Raw genomic sequence first — 17,471 nt, 5'->3', positions numbered from 1 at the left:
CTTCTCACGTTTTTATCTTCCATGGCTTCCACATCGAGATGCTTCCTTTGTTGCCTCATAGGCTCTTTATCTCTTCTGTATCTGGATATTTTCCTCCTTTGTGCTGCTTATGTGGGCGTAGAGAGCACTGGTGAAAGACAACTGCAACTTTCTTTGTCCTGATGTCTTTCGATCTTCCTGGAGTAACCATTCCAGAGAAAGTTTAGATTTTTTTTTATTTTTTTTTTTTTTTAGTAGGTAAAACTCTGGACTAGGGGGATTGTTCTCTGTCAGTCTATGGGAATAATGTGTGGTTGTTATGGACAAGAGCTAAGACTGTTCTCGGTGAGTTTGATGCATGTGAGGTCACGATCTGGGCATACGAGAAGTGTGATGGGGGCAATCTGAGAGGCATGACCTAGGGAAGGATGGGCAGCATCTTCAAAGGTGTTTTACCATCAGCTACTGATCATGTACAGACTGTGAACTTCCAAAGTCTTTACTGTGGCCGTATTTGGCAGCTTTGTACAGAGATAACCAAAGAAACACTTTGGGCAACAGCTTCTATGTGGAAAAAATTAAATTCTATTAACATAGGTAACTTTGAGTTGTGAAATCCTGTTACAAACTATTAAAATAAACAGAAATTAAAATAATACCTTAGAAAACTTTAGGGCAAGTAGAATTACCTACAAGCCTATTTCTTATGAAACGTTCAAAAGCCACTGAATCAAAGTCACAGAATACATTCAGCCAAAGAACCTGTTACACTTGTTAATGTGTTAATTTCTCATCCCCCAATCCCATATGGTATGCTGTAATCTCCGTGATGATTGTCAGTCTCTCTTCTCCTCTCACTGCCCCCTTCCCTCATGGGAAATTTTTGGGGAAAATACCATCTTGCAGCGATTAGTATCAAAGATTGGTTACTTCTATCATATGGTTTGGTAAGTAATCTGTAGCTATTGCTGTGATTTGCTGCTTGCCCATAGAGCTTCACACATGTATTTCATTTCCAAAGTTTAGCAAAGTTATTCCCTATAAAGAGGGTGAAAGTCTAGATGAAAGCCATCCTTTTTGTGAAAACCATATTCTCTATTCCTCTTAGTGCCTAGTACAACAAAGTAAATTTTAATGGTGCATGATACTGAAAATGAATCCTGTGACCTTGAGAAGTTGTAGCAAAGGATCAGGTTTTATTTGAGCCCTTTTGCCATTGTTTTCATTACTATATTTTTAATTTTTAGTTGAAAAATGTAGTACCAGTAGCTGTGCATATCTTCAGTATTTGAAACAGTCCAAATTAAAATTCGTAAGTCCCTTTAAAAAAAACCAAACTGGTTTGTATGTAAATTAATATTTTTTATTATTTTCTGGGGCTCTGTTAATTTCATTAATAACTGAATTCATCTTCCTCCCCAAATGAGAAACAATGGTTTGTCTTCCGAAAACATTAATGTTTTTACAGCAATGGAAAACTTTTCACTTCATCTTATACTTGAAATATCTTACAAAATATATGGGCTTTTTATTTTGAAAAGGAAAGTGAAAACATTGAATTTTCATGATGAAATGAAACACACTTTTTCTCAATTTTGAGTGTCATTCTGAATTGACTCTTTTGTCAGCAGAGAAGCTAATTTCAAAAAAAATGCTTCTCAATTCTTCTACCATGATTTATTTTTTTAAGAGTGTTTTCTGTGATGGATTTAACAAACTTTGTAAACAAGGTTTCTCGGAGAAGTTGTATTACATACTCTGTCAAAATGTTTGGGTTCTTTAATTATTTCATCACAGGCTTCTGAAAAAAAGAAGTTACCTTGGTTTAGCAGGGATAATACATGATTATTTCTAAAGCTGAATAATGGAGAAAGGTGTGACTTTACAGATAATTACACATACAGTTTATATATGCGGGAGGAAGATTATGTTCAAGGAAGAAAATGTGCATTGTGATGCAGTATACCTAAATTATGCTTCTAAGTATCTGCACAATAATTTAAGTGATATGGTCTTAAATAATCTTCTCTGAAGAATTTACATAAAACAAATATTAACATCTCCAGCAAAAAAATGTGGAGAATTGTACGGTTATTACAGAGAAAAATTCTGCTCTCACATTTGCATTCCAGATTTTAAATATGCAATTGATAGTTTTGTTAGGAGTTTCTTTAGTACCTAAAGGATTTTTGTCTTCAGTGTCCCTACTATTTTTTTATGAACCTTAACAGTATCACATACTATGCAGATACTTGATTTATACACACACAGAGGGAATTCTGTAGCCCAGAAACTAAAGTCTGCCTGTGCCACTTAAAACTCTTTGCCTTGGTACCTATGCGACACATTAGAACAGAAATACCCAGAAATCAGCACAGTCCCAGCCTGTTGGTTTTCACTGTAGCAACTCTTCCCAAGCTCTGAACTTGGGGGTGGAGGCCACTGATACTTGGGTTTGTTTGAAGTCCCTTTCCCCACTGTGGATGAGTACTTGGAAAAGAAACACACTAGGAGGAAGAAGTATAAACAGACAAACCACATTAGACTCAGGAAATCCCCTGAGCTGAAAATAGTTGGAAACTGGCAGAATATTAGGGGAGAAGCTGTACATGATCAGTTTGATCTTACTCCTCCTTAAGCCACCACTGATGTTTGTGGATGCAGAATTTGGGCTTACGTTTTTGGTGAGAAGAGGGGCAGCCGTTCCCGTGCTCTTTCTATCCAGTGGGTGCCCTCACGTTCCCTCCGCTGCAGGGGACAGGGCGTCCCTCAGGCGGGTGGTGGTGCCGCTGGAGTGGTGTGGTTTGGGTGCAGCCCAGCGTGAGTTCCCCCCGGTTGCTCGGTTCTCCTCTCTGCTGGGGGCATTTCTTAGTGGCTGTGGGACAGGGGTTCTTTCCTGCATATGGCTTATCGTTTCCAGTTGTGAGTGACAGCACTGCATCAATTTCATTCTCCTCCGTGGTGGGATTGCTGTGTTGAGAACTGCTTAATATTGAGAAAGTTGTTGCAATGTTAGGAAAGGACCTAAAAAGGTATGTTGGTTTTCCTACTGATTTTTTTTTTTTTTTAACATTTGACTTGAAACTCAGAATTATTGTTGCTGACATGGCTAGTAAATTTGTCTTAAAAGCAAATAAAAGAATAGCTGGCTGAAAAGGAAAAAGTTGGAAACCTTGTCAAGAGAGGTAACAGATCCCTTAAAGAAAAAGCTTCATTGTCTTTTAGCATGTGTCTCTGTGGATGCTAACACAGAGGGGAAAGAAGTTGGGGGGGGCCTGGGCTCATTTGTAAATCCCTGAAATGAAACAGGAAACATTTCCTGGTTTATTGCTTCTTAGGCTTTCATTTTTTACAGTCTGTGTTATCAATCCTGTTCTATAACATTGGATTTAAATGCTAACGCTGTTAGTCTTGAGTGTACAGTAAGGATATGTGGCGGAAAGAATATTGTAATGTCTCTGTATTGCTCAGTCCAAATGTTCATTACCAAGTTATCTGTTGCTAGATTCCTCTCTTCAAATAGCTGTAGAAAAGTTTACATCTTCTCAATTAGCTGCTTCTGACATGTCGCCGTGCAAGCTTTTCTCCTAGGCTAAGCCCTTGAATTACTGTATTAAAGGAACCTTGGGTGGTTTAGCACTTTCACCTTTCCAACTGGAGACTCCGACTTTTTGTTAGCTTATTGTCTCACATCAGCTCCCCATCTTGGGAACATTTTTCCTACCCGTCTAGACCTTAATGTCTATACCTTACTGCTGCTTCTCCATCCTCAGTGGTTTCGCATAGGCGCTGTTTCATGCCGACGTCTTGCAGACTGTGCAGCAGGTAGGTGTGAAGCAGCGTTGTTATTTATGCCGCCTGCAGGGACTTGGTGTGGGCTGGCAGCTACCCCCTCCTGGGGAGCGGTTCCCTTTTTTTTCAGACCGTGTCGGGTAGCAGTTTTGAACTTGCCTCTGTGCAGTGCCTATTAATTGCCAACCTTTTGTCTCCTGGTTTGTTGAACACGTTATAAAAGATAAGGTATGTTTTCAGGCTACTTTTTCCTTCATTTAAAGATTGAGTAAATACAGTTTTCTCTGTGTGGTCCAGGAAAGGGTGCTTCACCATAATTCGGTGCTGTTTTTATTCTTAGAGACCTTTTGCAAGTCTTTCAAAGGAGAAATATGTTTAATAAGTTAAACCTTTTTAAAGGTTTTTGAGTCCTGTTGTTGTTTCCTGACTACGCTACGCTTGCATGGTAGCGGTTAGGAGTCTTGCTCCATGTGCTGCTTAGCGGTCTTGCTGCCTTGTACTTATTGTTTCCTGTCTCAGAGAGCGATACGATGTTTGCAGTTACTTGAACTCTTTCTTACATATGTTCCTGCAATCATCACACAATGAAGTCATTTCCCAGGTTTTTGCCTTCCTCAGATTTTTTAAATCCTGAATTAAATCTCTGACAGAAGTGCGAGCCTTTAAACCATGCTTGAAGGGTGCTTTTATTTGGGTTTGGTCACTTGTTTTGTTTTGGTTTTTTAATGTAAGCTTTGATTTTAGTAATATCAGAGAGTAGGTAATGTTGAAGTTGGGTGTCTCTAAGACTTCAGTATCCTGACCTGAAATCCCAATTGGTAATACCTTTTCCAAGATATTGTTTACCAGTAGCCAAACATGCTGTGGACCTGAGTGTTACCTATTCTCCCTAATGTAATTTAAAGTGGAGGGACAAGTGTGTTCAAATTAATTTGCGATTAAGCAAGAGGTTGAAGGGGGAATTTTCTTATCTCCCCAGATGCACACAAATTCTGTCCACAATAAAAAGATAAAATTATTTATTTTTTATATGTAGGCATTTAGAGGCCTCAGAGAGGACTTTCTTTATTATTCTAGGTTTAAAAAAAAATGTAAAAATAACATGCCTAAGCAGGCCAGAGTTGTTCCATCTCATAATTTGGAGGACAGCCTTTCCTTTCAAAGGAACAAAAATGTTGGTCTCTCTTGAATGGCAAACTTACTTTGGCAAGGCTGGTTTGAAGGCAAGTGATCTCTAACAGACCTTGCCACCACCTTGCAGAGGTTCATTCTGGATTGGAAAACTGTGTAAATCTCAGTCACCTTTCCTATTTCTCTTTTTGGTCTTTGTTGAATTGCTGAGTTAATTTAGTTACTAGATACTAATTTTAATTTCTTTTCAGAAAAAAAAAATTGAGCAATTAGTTTAGACCTTTCTGGCAGAGTACTCTGAAAATATCTATACAAAAGAAAAAAAAAATAACTTCCTTTAGAAGAACGTAGAGCAGAAAAGTATTTGCTGAATCAGAGGGGTGCACTATTACATTTTTATGGAAGCAAGAAAAGTATCCAGCTGTTAAGAGAGCTATAAAAAGGGTACAGGTTAGCCACAGCTCTTAAAGTGCAGATATGTGGGAATTTGATTTCATCCTGTTACTTGTAGAAGAGATGGTAATGAAGCTGAAATGTTTGGTGCAGGTCAAAACTGGGATTTTGGGGAAAAGCTTTACTGTAATTCCTGTGTTTAATACTTTTGGGGGCGGAATAATACTCAAACAAAATAATCTCCTCAAATCCATTTTCTTGTTTTGTTCAAAAGTTGATCTATATATTCAGAAATGCTGAAAGATTATAATCTCAAATGCCAAGCTACTGGAAAAAAATAATCTCAGTCATAATGTTTCAATGTACTTTATTCCTCACAGAAAATCTGCTGATGCTGTAATTGGTGAGGAAAGGTATAGGTACTTTCTATGCATGTGCTTAAGTGAAACCATCAGAACCAGTGGGAATGGCTAAGGAGATAGAGATTGAGCTGGCTCCTTTATCATATATCCTCCAACCTATATGCTCATATTCCGTTGTTCATTTTGGCAAGGAAGGGATGATTACATACTGCAGACTAAATTTCTGCACTTTCAGACAAACAGCAAAAAAACTCCAGTGAGATGCAATGTACCTATTTTTTGTATATTATGGTAGTTATTTTTATTTTCAGTATCAATAGCAGTTTATGGGATCTGTATGAACTGTAGTTATTTTGAAAAACAAATCAGAAGTTGTTGACTGCAATCAGGTGTAGGATGCGCAAGATCTGGAAAGATTTATGAGCAACTAAGACAAAGCATCCAGTTGCAAATTTGCTATACATCCATTCTTCCGTGTCCGAGTCATGTCTGAACTGATTTTGCTCAAAGCTAGAAGGAAGTTTCCATGTTACCTTCTGATAGAGAATGGAGAAGTTTTCAGTTAAATTATAATCAATCTTGATGGAAATGCAACAGGAATTGAACTGTGTCTTAAGGTGACTGTCTTTTAAAGTGCAGCTTTATTTTAGGCTGGTCAAAATAAGATCAGTCCAAGATAAGATAGTGGTAGTGGTTGCAGAGTGCGTGATTAGTACTGTATCATGTATTTAAGTGAGCCCTCTTTGAAGTATCAGTGTGCACTGGAATGCCACCACTTCAAAGAATGCTTCCTCCAAAAAAGCTGAGGCTGTGGTTAGCCACCAAGGGGTTAATAAAGATCAAAGAGGAGCACACACAAACTCATACATAAACAGAGATGTTTTTAAACTCGAGAATAATAACACCATCATCTAGGACAGCAACACCTTGAAGGTGGGCTTGTCTTTACCCTGACATGGCGCTTTATAATGCGTAGAAGGAGACTGAAACACAGTCAACATTTTTTTTTGATAGCTTTTAAAATGAGGAATTCAAAGCTTGTCAATGCAGAAAAGAGTCTCAATGATATCTGAAATTAGCATTGTTCTTCTGGCTTTGTTTTGCAAGGTAGTTAGATGGAAATGGATTTTTGGTATGGCTCAAAACACAGAGATCGGGAGACCTGGGCGGGGAATTGTAGCTGCAGTGTCTAGTGGGTGGTTGAGACAAATAGATAATATCCTAACTATTTACTGTATGAAAGCATACAAACAGCATTTCTACCAGTTTTTAAAATGCAAATCTAGGAATTACAGAGCTATGCTGTTTGTACTGTCTTGTTTACATGGGAAAATAGCATGAAACATCTGTTAAGACATGCTTCCTTACTGATGCTCCCATTCCTCTACACTGGTTTAAACTGTATGAAGGTCCCCTACAACTGTGAAAAGATCCTCAGGGAGACAGTTCTATGCTGAGTCCGTGTAGACGTTGTGCCTGAAGTTCATACCCTGCTTTTCACATCCGTTTCTTCTGAAAGACATGAAGAAGAATGGCCCTACTCTCTATTCTGAAAACACAAGACACCCCACCCCATCCCCTTTTGATAACATTGAAGCACAGATAAAGGCAAAAGTCCTTTTAGGAAAAAATCCTTTATAGGCAAAGTCAAGCGTTTTCTTGGGGGAGGGTTAGAAGAAGCAAACAGACTATTTAATGGATCACATTAAAGTTCTGCATAACTGATATTATGCCAAAGAATTTGTACTTGGTGGCCTTGGGCCTTTGTTATGACCAGTTCCAGATTAAGAGCCTGCCTGTGCATGATGTTTTTTGCTTGAGGGTTCCCAATTATTTCCATTTGTGGAAACTATGGAATATGAATGTCTGTGTGAGGGGAAAACGAGGATAACATGAGAAGGCACAGACTCCGCTAATATTAGAGTATGATTATGTGATAGGTTCTTTTTGATATCAAAGATGTTCTTCCTCATCCTTTCCTTCCTTCCCCTCACCTGCACATTCCTTTCCCTCCTTTCTAGTTACGGAGTTGCTGGTGAGACTGCAGTGTAAACAGGTTACTAATATAAAATAGAATAAAAACACTGAACCCTGATAAGGCCAGATTGTTCCTGTGATTTGGTTTAGTGTGGCTGCACAAATGCTTACCTGAGTGCAACTGAGGGTGGGAGGGAGAGAAGATCTTTAACTGGTTTTGCCATTGAAGAAAATACAGGTAATGTAGGTAGCATTTCCAAAGATCTCAATGCGCTTATCAAGAGTTAATTAATCTTTAATTTTCTGAAGTAGATACATTATCAGTGAAGAGTTGTTAAATACACACATTGAGATAGAGTGTAGCTGGGCAAGTAATATTTTAGAGGCAACTTTGGCTTAATACTAATCAAACATTTTCCTGTGTGCTTTGGTAATACAGGCAAAGTTGGGAATTGCATCAGGAAGCTGATTTACTGAAAAACAGTCATTTTCCCTACTGCATCAGTACGCTGATGGAGGCTTACCACACTGCAACACACACACTTGCGCACGGGATCTCTGCGTGAAGTGCTGAACTTGGTACTGCTGCTGAGAGCTTACTTGTCAAGTTACATCTTCAGTGTTTGCTTTACCATTATTAAGCTCAGTATTTTATTTTCCAAAATATGTTAGATATTTTTGGTCATGTTATAAATTGATAAGACAGCGGGATGTGCACAAAACATTTTCAGATTAGTACTTGCAGACATGTAGCTAATCACATTAATGTGCTCTGGTGTAACTTGTTTTTTTTTAAATCACAGTTTGTGAAAGCTCATCAGAAGAATATTGAAGGGCTTCGGCAAATGTTTTAGTAGCTTTCTGAAATGCATTTTATCAAGTCAGTTAGTGGAAGATACCTTGCATTTTATTATTAATGCAAAATATGAGAGATTTTAGTTAATATCCTGGACATCCAGCTGCATGAAAACGCAATAGATTTCAATTTGCAAGATAAAGCAGTCTCTTAAATTACATGATGCCTTGCAGCCTGCTAGCAGTACTCCATCAAGATTTCTGCAGTACTTTCTAGAACTTCAGCACTTTTATCTTTGGATTGACAATCAAATGTGAACGCTTAGTGCTTCTTTTTTTTTGAGAAAAATGTTTGTGTATCTTGCAGCAGATGTCTGGCTTGAGTTCTTGAAGTATTTTACATGGAAGCAAAAGTGATCTAGATATAAAGCAAGAAATGTTCCTGAACAGCTTTAAAATAATCCAGCATATTTTTTCTTGACAATTTGGCATCACCATTTGTGTTCGAAGATTGCTCTTTTGTGTAATTTAGAAGTAGCACCTGATACTGCGCATTTGATGAGCCACTGCAACCAAAGCGCTGAATAAATTAAAACCAGAAGTAGTGGTAGGCTTGCAGTTGGTGATGCAGAAATTGCAGAGACGCCTTCTTCCAGGTTTCCTTTCAAATCTCTGCTGTAGGTACTGATGAGTAAGTGGTGTTGCCGCTCCATCTTTGGTTGTCTATGAAACTAACTTAGCCTGCGTGTCTGTGTGTGAGCATTTACACCTCAGAAATTGCCATCACTGATTGATTGCCTTGCTGGTGGTCTTAGTGGAGAGACTGAGGAGTGATTTGCTTTGGAGACTGACTTACCTGCGTAACTCTACTGTTAGAGTTCCAACGAGGTGTATGTCATCTGGAAATGCATCTCAGTATCTTCACATAGGCTTAGGGCATGTGAATGAGGTATTATGCTTATGTCACGATCACCACCTGTGTTCTCGTTCCATGGCCTGGGAAAAGCCTTGGCTTCCAGACGTGTTGGTGCAATATTTTCTACTGGTACAAAATTCACATTGACTAATGTTTCATATCTGTGCCTAATGTATATAATTGCCATACAGCAGAGCAAGAACTGGTTTTCTGTAAATAGCAGGCTGTGCAAAGTTTATAATTGCTGACTGCACTGGTCTGAGTCTTCGTAACAACAGATTTTTTTCAAGGACATACGCACGCTAGTTTCCATCTGCTTTGAAATTTGTTGCAATTCTTTCATGTGAGTGGGTTTTCTTGCCTTTGAGGCTAGATAGCCTTCTAGATAGAAGAGGTCATTTGGAGCTGTAGTCATCCTCTGTCTCTGCAGATGATTTCTATAACGCTGTGCTGCTTTTGCCTTTCTTTCCTTTCCTTTGTCTCTCTTTTCTGTGCTGGGTTTATTTTAGTACTTCACTAATCTAAGGGTCCAAATGGATGCTTCTGTGGTGTGCTAAAATCCATTCTCAATTGAATGGTGGCCCAAGTACAGCCCTAAGACCTCTCAAACTATTGCTTCTGTAGGTGTACATTTTTTTTTCCTCTTCCCCACCTTGCAGAATCCTTTTCTATCCCCACTAGTGTGCTGACTGCTTCTTTTCTGTGGTCATAGAGATAGCAGAATGTCTTGAGATACACAACGGATAAGGCATTACAAGAAGTAATTCTTCAGCAATTGCATGATCCTCTCATTGTTCTCTGGTTGTACTGCTTAGATTCAATCTAAATCTCCTATAGGGTAGGAGGACCAATGGGTAATTCACAGACCTAAAATTCCTTTGCTATACCACCATAATAAAACTAGTACACCAGTTGATATGTTTTGTTTCCAATTGTGTTATTCTTTGAAACTGGTAGGAAAAATAGGTTCCTTGTTCTTGGAATTAAGATCTGTGAGCATTTAAGCTTTTCCCCATAGACCACAGTCAATGCAAGACACACTGAAAGTCCTGAGGATACAGGTTGTATTGGTCAGTCTGTATTTCTTCTCATCTCTGTACAATTGTAACAGCCTAGTTAGTTACATGGGAGTTGAGAGGAAGATATTATGTAGCCTGGTAATTTAGGGAACTGTTTGAAAAATAAGGCAATATAATGGTTATGCTATTTGAATAAAACATTTAATATCAAAGCTTTGTTTCAATCACTCAATATTATTACCAAGGAACCACTAATTACTGTGTATCATATTAGAGGGGGCCCTGACAAATCCATGCAAATAATATGATTTATAATTCATAAATCCCAAATCCCCTGAGAAATGTTGCTCTTGCACTTACACTAATTGAGTACTTACATTCATTGATCCAGTCCATATAGCACCTTTAGTCCATATGGCAGCCTTTATTGCAGGGCCGGAAACGTCTGTTGTCAAATGTCCCCTGTAGTCGATGGCACTACATACTGTTCCCCAAGTCTGCTTACTTGGCCCTTTGCTTCGTGATCCTTCAGTCCTTCAGCAGTCAGTTCTGCCCAAATCAGATCAATATTAAAAATCATAACATCATAAAAATAATAAATCAGTATTTATGTCTGTCTCCCCCTGGCTGTAGAGGTACACAGTCCGCATGGTGCAGCATTGCCTTTTGGGGATGGGACCGCGGTGGTTAACTGATCTCACTTGTAAGGTAGTTGTGCTGGAGCAGCGATGTAGCATACTGGCTTATGTTGCTACTAATATGCATTCATCCCAGTGGCTGCTCTCAAAAATGGCTCACTTGTAAGAATTAAACAACATAGGTGTTGGTTTTGTTAGATATTTTTCTATGTGTAGAGAGTAGATTTTTTTTTTTTAACCTCATAATACGGTGGTTGCCAAAGTTATAAATACCCAAATACATAGTCTAATAGTTGTGGTGGTGTTTGTAAATAATCAGCGCTCGGGTGAAGGAGATGGAATCCTATGCAAATTTCATACACCACACTGAAAATAAAAGTAGGGGGCTAAAGATATATTATGTTTCAGGATAATACTTCGTGCCTGATCAGTTACCTATTTTTGTAATAATTTCAGCATAGCTTGTAATGTGGTGTAATTATAATTGTTATCCAGAAGAATGGCATCACTTAATTCTATCAAAACTGTAGAAAGATAGATGAATGACAAATTAATAATTTACCATCTTTGCATAATACTGTAGCACAGAATACTAGCAGGATTGATGGCAGAAGAGGTTAACAAATTTTAGCGGCTTCCATTAGCTTTTCATTGTCATATGTTTGCAGTGCTGACTGAAATAAGCTTTGTAGGAGATCTCAGTCTAGGGAACTAATTACTTGTGCCGATTGCCATACTGATGAATAGACCCTCATTGTATCATTCCCCTGAAGACGAGGAGCAGTCTGTGATTCACGACTGCATCCTGGCTGATATTTGATAATAATTTTAACAGATAAATGTAGGAAGGCAGAATGATGAAGTGCCTATCCATGCTCTACGACTATCAAAGGCATGCACATAGCCAGCTGTGTTCTGCCTTTTTTCTATAATCACTGATGGAGAATTTTAAGTTATTAATCGACCTTTGAATAATCCCACATCTTCCTGTGTTTTATAATTCTTTTTTGGTTAATTATTCCAAAATCATTGGATTTCATAATCAAAGCGTTCAAATTTTAGCGTGATTGTAACACACACAAAGTGCGAAAATAAGATGCTGGGGCATTTGATTCCAATACTTCAGTATTTTTCTGAAAGTAAGGAGTCAGGAAGATGAAGAACAGCACTGCCTTTTCTTTGGTGTTAGCAAAAGGCATAGAATTTTGATGAAGGTAGATGCAGAGACAGTCCCAATTGTCACGATTTTTAACATCTACAAATAGTGTTTGAGAGTAGGGTTATGCAAATTATTCTGGCTTTTGTTACTGGGTTTGTTTGAAGCCCTGATTTACCTGAAGTAAAACTCATTTCTGCCTTTAGACCACAAAACTAAGAACGTTAGATACCAAGTATTTTTAACATTGTGATCTCTAAATCAGTTGTGGCTATTCATTTGTCAGTATTGACAGGGTACACTTTCTATTAGCTCCTGGACCAGAAATGTAATATATATGCATTTTCATCTATTGTTTTAATACTAGCTGTGTTAACAAACCAAATCAGTGTGTTTTAATTTGGGCATACAGGTTTTCAGGCTGTTGTGGCTATTGCGTGCTTCAGGCGCTTTCTGTTTGTTTATTTGCTATACCTGAAACTGGTGGGTTTGGTACACTCTCTGGGCTGAAATACTGTTTTACAATGGCATTTATTCATGATCATCTAACAAGATAGTAACTGGCACTTATGTATGACCATATTAAAAAGATCTACGTATATTTAGCGCATGCAATGGAAAATAATGAATTTGATAGAACCTTTTCTAGAAGTAATTTTTTTTAAAAGTATGCCTTCAATATAGCAATTATTACACATCATAACATGTAGTTTTTAATTAAATGTAAAAACACAACTACATAAACCAGAAATCCAATCTGATTTGCTCGAAAATAGATTGCTGTTTCACTCTCCTGGAATGGTTTATTTAAAAACAGTAAATGGAAAAGAAATGCATTTTCTTGTGTTGTTCTAAGCCTCAGGGGCTAAATGTAATGAATATTTTAAGAGATTATTTTAATTAAATTCCTGCACATCTAAACAGAGTAATATTTTATTATCACATACATAACCATGTAACTGAGGTATTCATTAAAGTTAACACTTTCTGGACCAAGAATTCATGGTATGATTTACTGACCTTGTGCAAAAAGGCACAAATTAGGAAGAAAAATGAAGGGGGACAGACTTTGATTAATATAGGTAATGCTATACCATATTTATAATAGCCTTTTCCCTATTCTGGTTTATAAATGCAGTCACTGAGAAAGGTGCCCTGCTGAGGCTGAAATGAGGCTGAAATCGGAGCACATGCCACTAGAGTGTGGGGAAACTGATCACACTGTCAGCAATTCATTTCAAAATGATGTATTTAGTGCTCATTTCACCTTCCAAGAAAAAAGGGAAAGGAGTTCCTTAGACTGGAAGGTGATATTGTTATTTTCAAGGACATACCTAAGTAAAAGATTGCAGAAAGGGGGGAGGTTAAAAAAAAAAAAGGCAAAAGCAGCGCAAACAAGGAGAGCTTTATGCAGAAATTCAGCGCTACCATGCTGTTTGATAATTGCTAACATATGTGGCTCCTCTGTTTCATTGTAGTCGTCCTCGTGAGTTCTGGCGCCTTGACTACTGGGAAGATGACTTGCGGCGCCGGCGACGATTTGTGCGTAACCCCCTTGGATCGACACATCCTGAAGCGACACTGAAAGCAGCCGGAGAACATGGTCAGTGTAAAATCTGTTTCTTGCCAATAGCAGCAGGTTACAGTACATGGCAGTAAAGCCTAGACCTTCATTCCTCTAAGATGCTAGAAAATTGTCCCAAATGCCAAGGGCTTTTGTCGTTGCGTTTCAGACGCGTTCAATACAAGGCTAAACTGACCGTTACTTCATATAAGCAACCTTGGGATTTGTTAAGCCTCTTCATTACATCTTAGGTGAGCTGGCACGTTGTGCGTACTTTGCATACAATGGTTACAAATACAGTTCTCGCTAAGCAGAAGAAAAGTGGATGCAATTTTGCCATTAATCCCTGGACACACTTTCTTGTGGTAAATTACCTAGTTATGCGTTAGTAACTTCAGAATAAGACCTTTCCTGTTCAGAAATCCACAGCGGTTATTTCAGTTAGCCTTAGCACCTATCTGCCTATCGTTACAGATACATTAAAAGAAAAATAACACTTCTAAAGCTAAACTGTATTCAGACCTTGGTTTATGTTTAAGTCCTCAAGTTCTTTTGCCAGAATTGGCTGTGGAAGAAATAGTAACAAATGCTGAAACGTAAAGTATTGCTCAAGCAGCAAATGCTAACGGTGATTCCTACCTGGTGATTTTAAAAAAAGGAGACTGCATTTTTTAACTCCCCCTCCCATTTTATTATCAGGGATCACTCAACTACATGCTGCTGTGTCTGTTCTAGAAGAATATATTTACAAAACTAAGACAATAATCAGTTTGAGAATTCTATAATAAACCAAAAAGAGAAACAAACAAAAACTACCCAAAGCTACTGGACTTCGGGGTTTAGCCTTGAATTTTATGTCTTTGCAATCTAATGAAGATAGATTGATAAGGTAGAAAAATCTTTCTTATAGTTAAAAATAATTTGTTTATAATTCAAGCTGAGTACCCTTCACCCCGAAGTACATGTCGTGGAATAGAATAAATTTAGGTCTTTTTTCTTTTTTTAGTCTGTGAATTACTGTATACATATATGCATGCATACGCACACGTACTATGTGTGGAGGCATAAACTTTATGCTAATTTAAAATTATTAAGACTGTTGTATGAATATAGAAGAACATCACTGTCGTAAAGTTAGTTTCCATCAGGCATCTTAACCTCTTGCACTCAGCCTTAAAGAGCCATTTCTGGAAGAAAATGTCTACAATATGTCAGCTGATATAATGCCAAATGTGACATCAGTCCTCTAAAATAAATGACCGTACAGAGAATAGTCAATAAAGTGATCTGAAAGCAATGTTCATAGAGCCCTACATCTTTGACTGTAGAAAGAGGAACAAGATGTAGAATTAATTAACCCACTTTTTGCTTTGGGGCTTGTTGTTCTCAATACTGTGTGTTGTTTCTATGCCATGGACTTTGAGGGCACGAGGTTTCTTTCTGTTTAATACTTCCTGGATAATCAACAACCACCCCTCTTTAATAGTGTGTTTACTTTAAATTAAATAGATCTTGTCACAGTTTTATGTATTCTACTCATATTTTCGTATTTAATCTTTATATTGTTTATCAAAATACTGAAAAAAATCTTTATTTTTACTGCAAAATATTTGGAACTCCTACCTATATTTGTGTAACTAATTCTTCCATAAGTACGCACGCACTAATGCAATTATTCATCTTTCATAGTAATGCGATATTTTCACTAATCCCTGCTATATTTCAAGGGCTATGGCTCGTACTCAGTTTGTAATTGACAGGAGTACGATTTTTGTCAATACAAAAAAAGAGTGAATAAAAGTAGCCCTGTTTCATAGGTAGCTAATAGGCATAGCTGGTAGCTAACCCTGGCAATTTAAATAGAGCTAATTGTTTTCTGTCTGCCTTTCTGTTCAGAATTTGACATCCTTAACAGGCTTCTCTTATCTTGATGTTGGTTTATTCTGAATTTAATTGCATACTGCCTTTGCTATCTGTTGCTGTTCTGTTTCTTTATCCAGTGAATATTCTAGTTTACCTGAAGTAATTATTTAATGTGATTTCTGAAAATACGGATAATTGCTATCTGCCTAACTAAGTGCGTGCGTGTGTGCAACTGTCTTGTTCCAAGACGTTCTGCTGGCAAGGTGTAAAATAGATGAACAAAGTACAAATTCCAGTTCAGCTGAAAACTATGTAAAATGTATAGGAGTACAAAGGTTGTTGGGGGTTTTATGGTTTTGTTTGGGGTTCAGGTTTTTTGGTGTGGTATTCTTGGCTTGGTTTTATGGAGGGTTTGGTTTTTTTTTTTTATCTTTAGGTCTCTGAAGGTACAGTTGTCAGGTCAACTGGACTGATCACTTGATCTATTTCTTTCTGAATTGTGTTTATAAACTTTTAATATTAACCAATTTTAGGTCAGAAAATCCATTTCTTTTCAGATTTTTGGAACCAGACTTTCAGGCCCTGTTTTCATGGTGTAGATATCCTTAGAATTTGCAGAATATTTGCCCTGGTATTTTGTGATTTCTTATCAAGAATTTATCATTAATTATTCTATTTCAATTAGTTTTACATGTCTCTGTAGCAAAAGCATTTTAAAATAATGAATACAAGGTTCCCTACTGCCTATTTAAGTTTTTCTCAAAAAAAACCCAGAGCAAAACGAAAACCTGAAATTGGATATAAGGGACTTTGCCAAAAGGGAGACTGGGGAAAATAATGCATAAATAATGGAAAAGTGCTCTTGCAGTAACCATGCTTGAAAGCGTGGTTTTTAGCACACTTTTCATTCGTAGATACACATTATCAACTGTTTGGTGTCTTTCAAATAAAAGCAGATATATTCTCCGCCCCAGAGAGCTCACAGTCTAGGAAAGATCACAATTTGCAGCTCTTGAGAATTACTCAGAAACAATCAGAAGCCTGGATATTGTTCCGTAAAACCTAGGGAGAACAACAACAACAACAACCATCAGCTCTGTTGCAGCCTAGTTATGTGTCTTAGTAGCAAGAACCAATCTTTTCCAGGGATTGATTCGATTTGAAGGAGAACCTCTGGTGCAGAGGTGGCAGAATAAATACCTGAAGACTAATGTTCTCTGTTCAGACAATCAATACCAGCCCCATGACTATACTTCTGGCTACCTTCTAGTTAAAAACAAATTTTTTAATTCTGACAATTTAATTGCCATTCCCAAGTTCACATTAACTTGCTTGGGAAAAAAAGGCTTTAGGTAATTTTAAAGGGGTGGGTGGGTGGGGGTGGAAATATCCTTCCAAAGTGGCTATTTATAAAAGTCAGTCTAGTAGTGTATTGTGAGGGAAGGAAAGAGAGGGGAAGGTGGTTTGGTAGAAAAAGTTTGGGATGGAAAGAGTTAAGTTCTTCCTGTTCTTCCTTTCATCCTTTGTTTAGAAATGAAACCAAAATACTTACATAGGTGTGAAAGTGCAAAAAGCTTGTGCTTTACATCTGGTGGTATTTTTAGATTGAGCCCCAAATACAATATTTTGTGAGAGAATCTTTAGCTGCTAGAAAATACCTTATCAAGGTTTTTAATAAGTGATTTGTTGTTTTTTATTGACGTTTGTTAAAAACTTGGGGAGAGGGGCTATAAAACAGCCTGTAGCACTTCCCTCACGGCAACAGGCGGAGTTCAGAGCTTTGTGACTGCAAGGGGCTTGGCAGCTGATCGCCTCCAGCACTGCAATGGGCTGGCCAGTTTTCTTTGCCTCAACTCAGGGGATGAAAAAGAAGTCTTAAAAATAAT

At 37.7% G+C, this 17,471-nt stretch overlaps 1 protein-coding gene across 1 annotated transcript in view; it reads left to right on the top strand.

Annotated features, from left to right (window-relative positions):
* LRBA (LPS responsive beige-like anchor protein) overlaps nucleotides 1–17,471 on the top strand; it is a 218,713-nt gene that overhangs the window by 5,047 nt on the left and 196,195 nt on the right. The window contains exon 3 of the mRNA XM_009643664.2: nucleotides 13,637–13,761. Coding sequence (XP_009641959.1) covers nucleotides 13,637–13,761 — 125 coding nt within the window. The remainder of the gene's footprint in view (nucleotides 1–13,636; nucleotides 13,762–17,471) is intronic.

This window comes from Egretta garzetta, unplaced genomic scaffold (genome assembly GCF_000687185.1).
Source record: "Egretta garzetta isolate BGI_Z169 unplaced genomic scaffold, ASM68718v1 scaffold258, whole genome shotgun sequence".
NCBI classification, from domain to species: Eukaryota; Metazoa; Chordata; class Aves; order Pelecaniformes; family Ardeidae; genus Egretta; species Egretta garzetta.
This window is presented reverse-complemented; position numbering and strand designations above follow the sequence as displayed.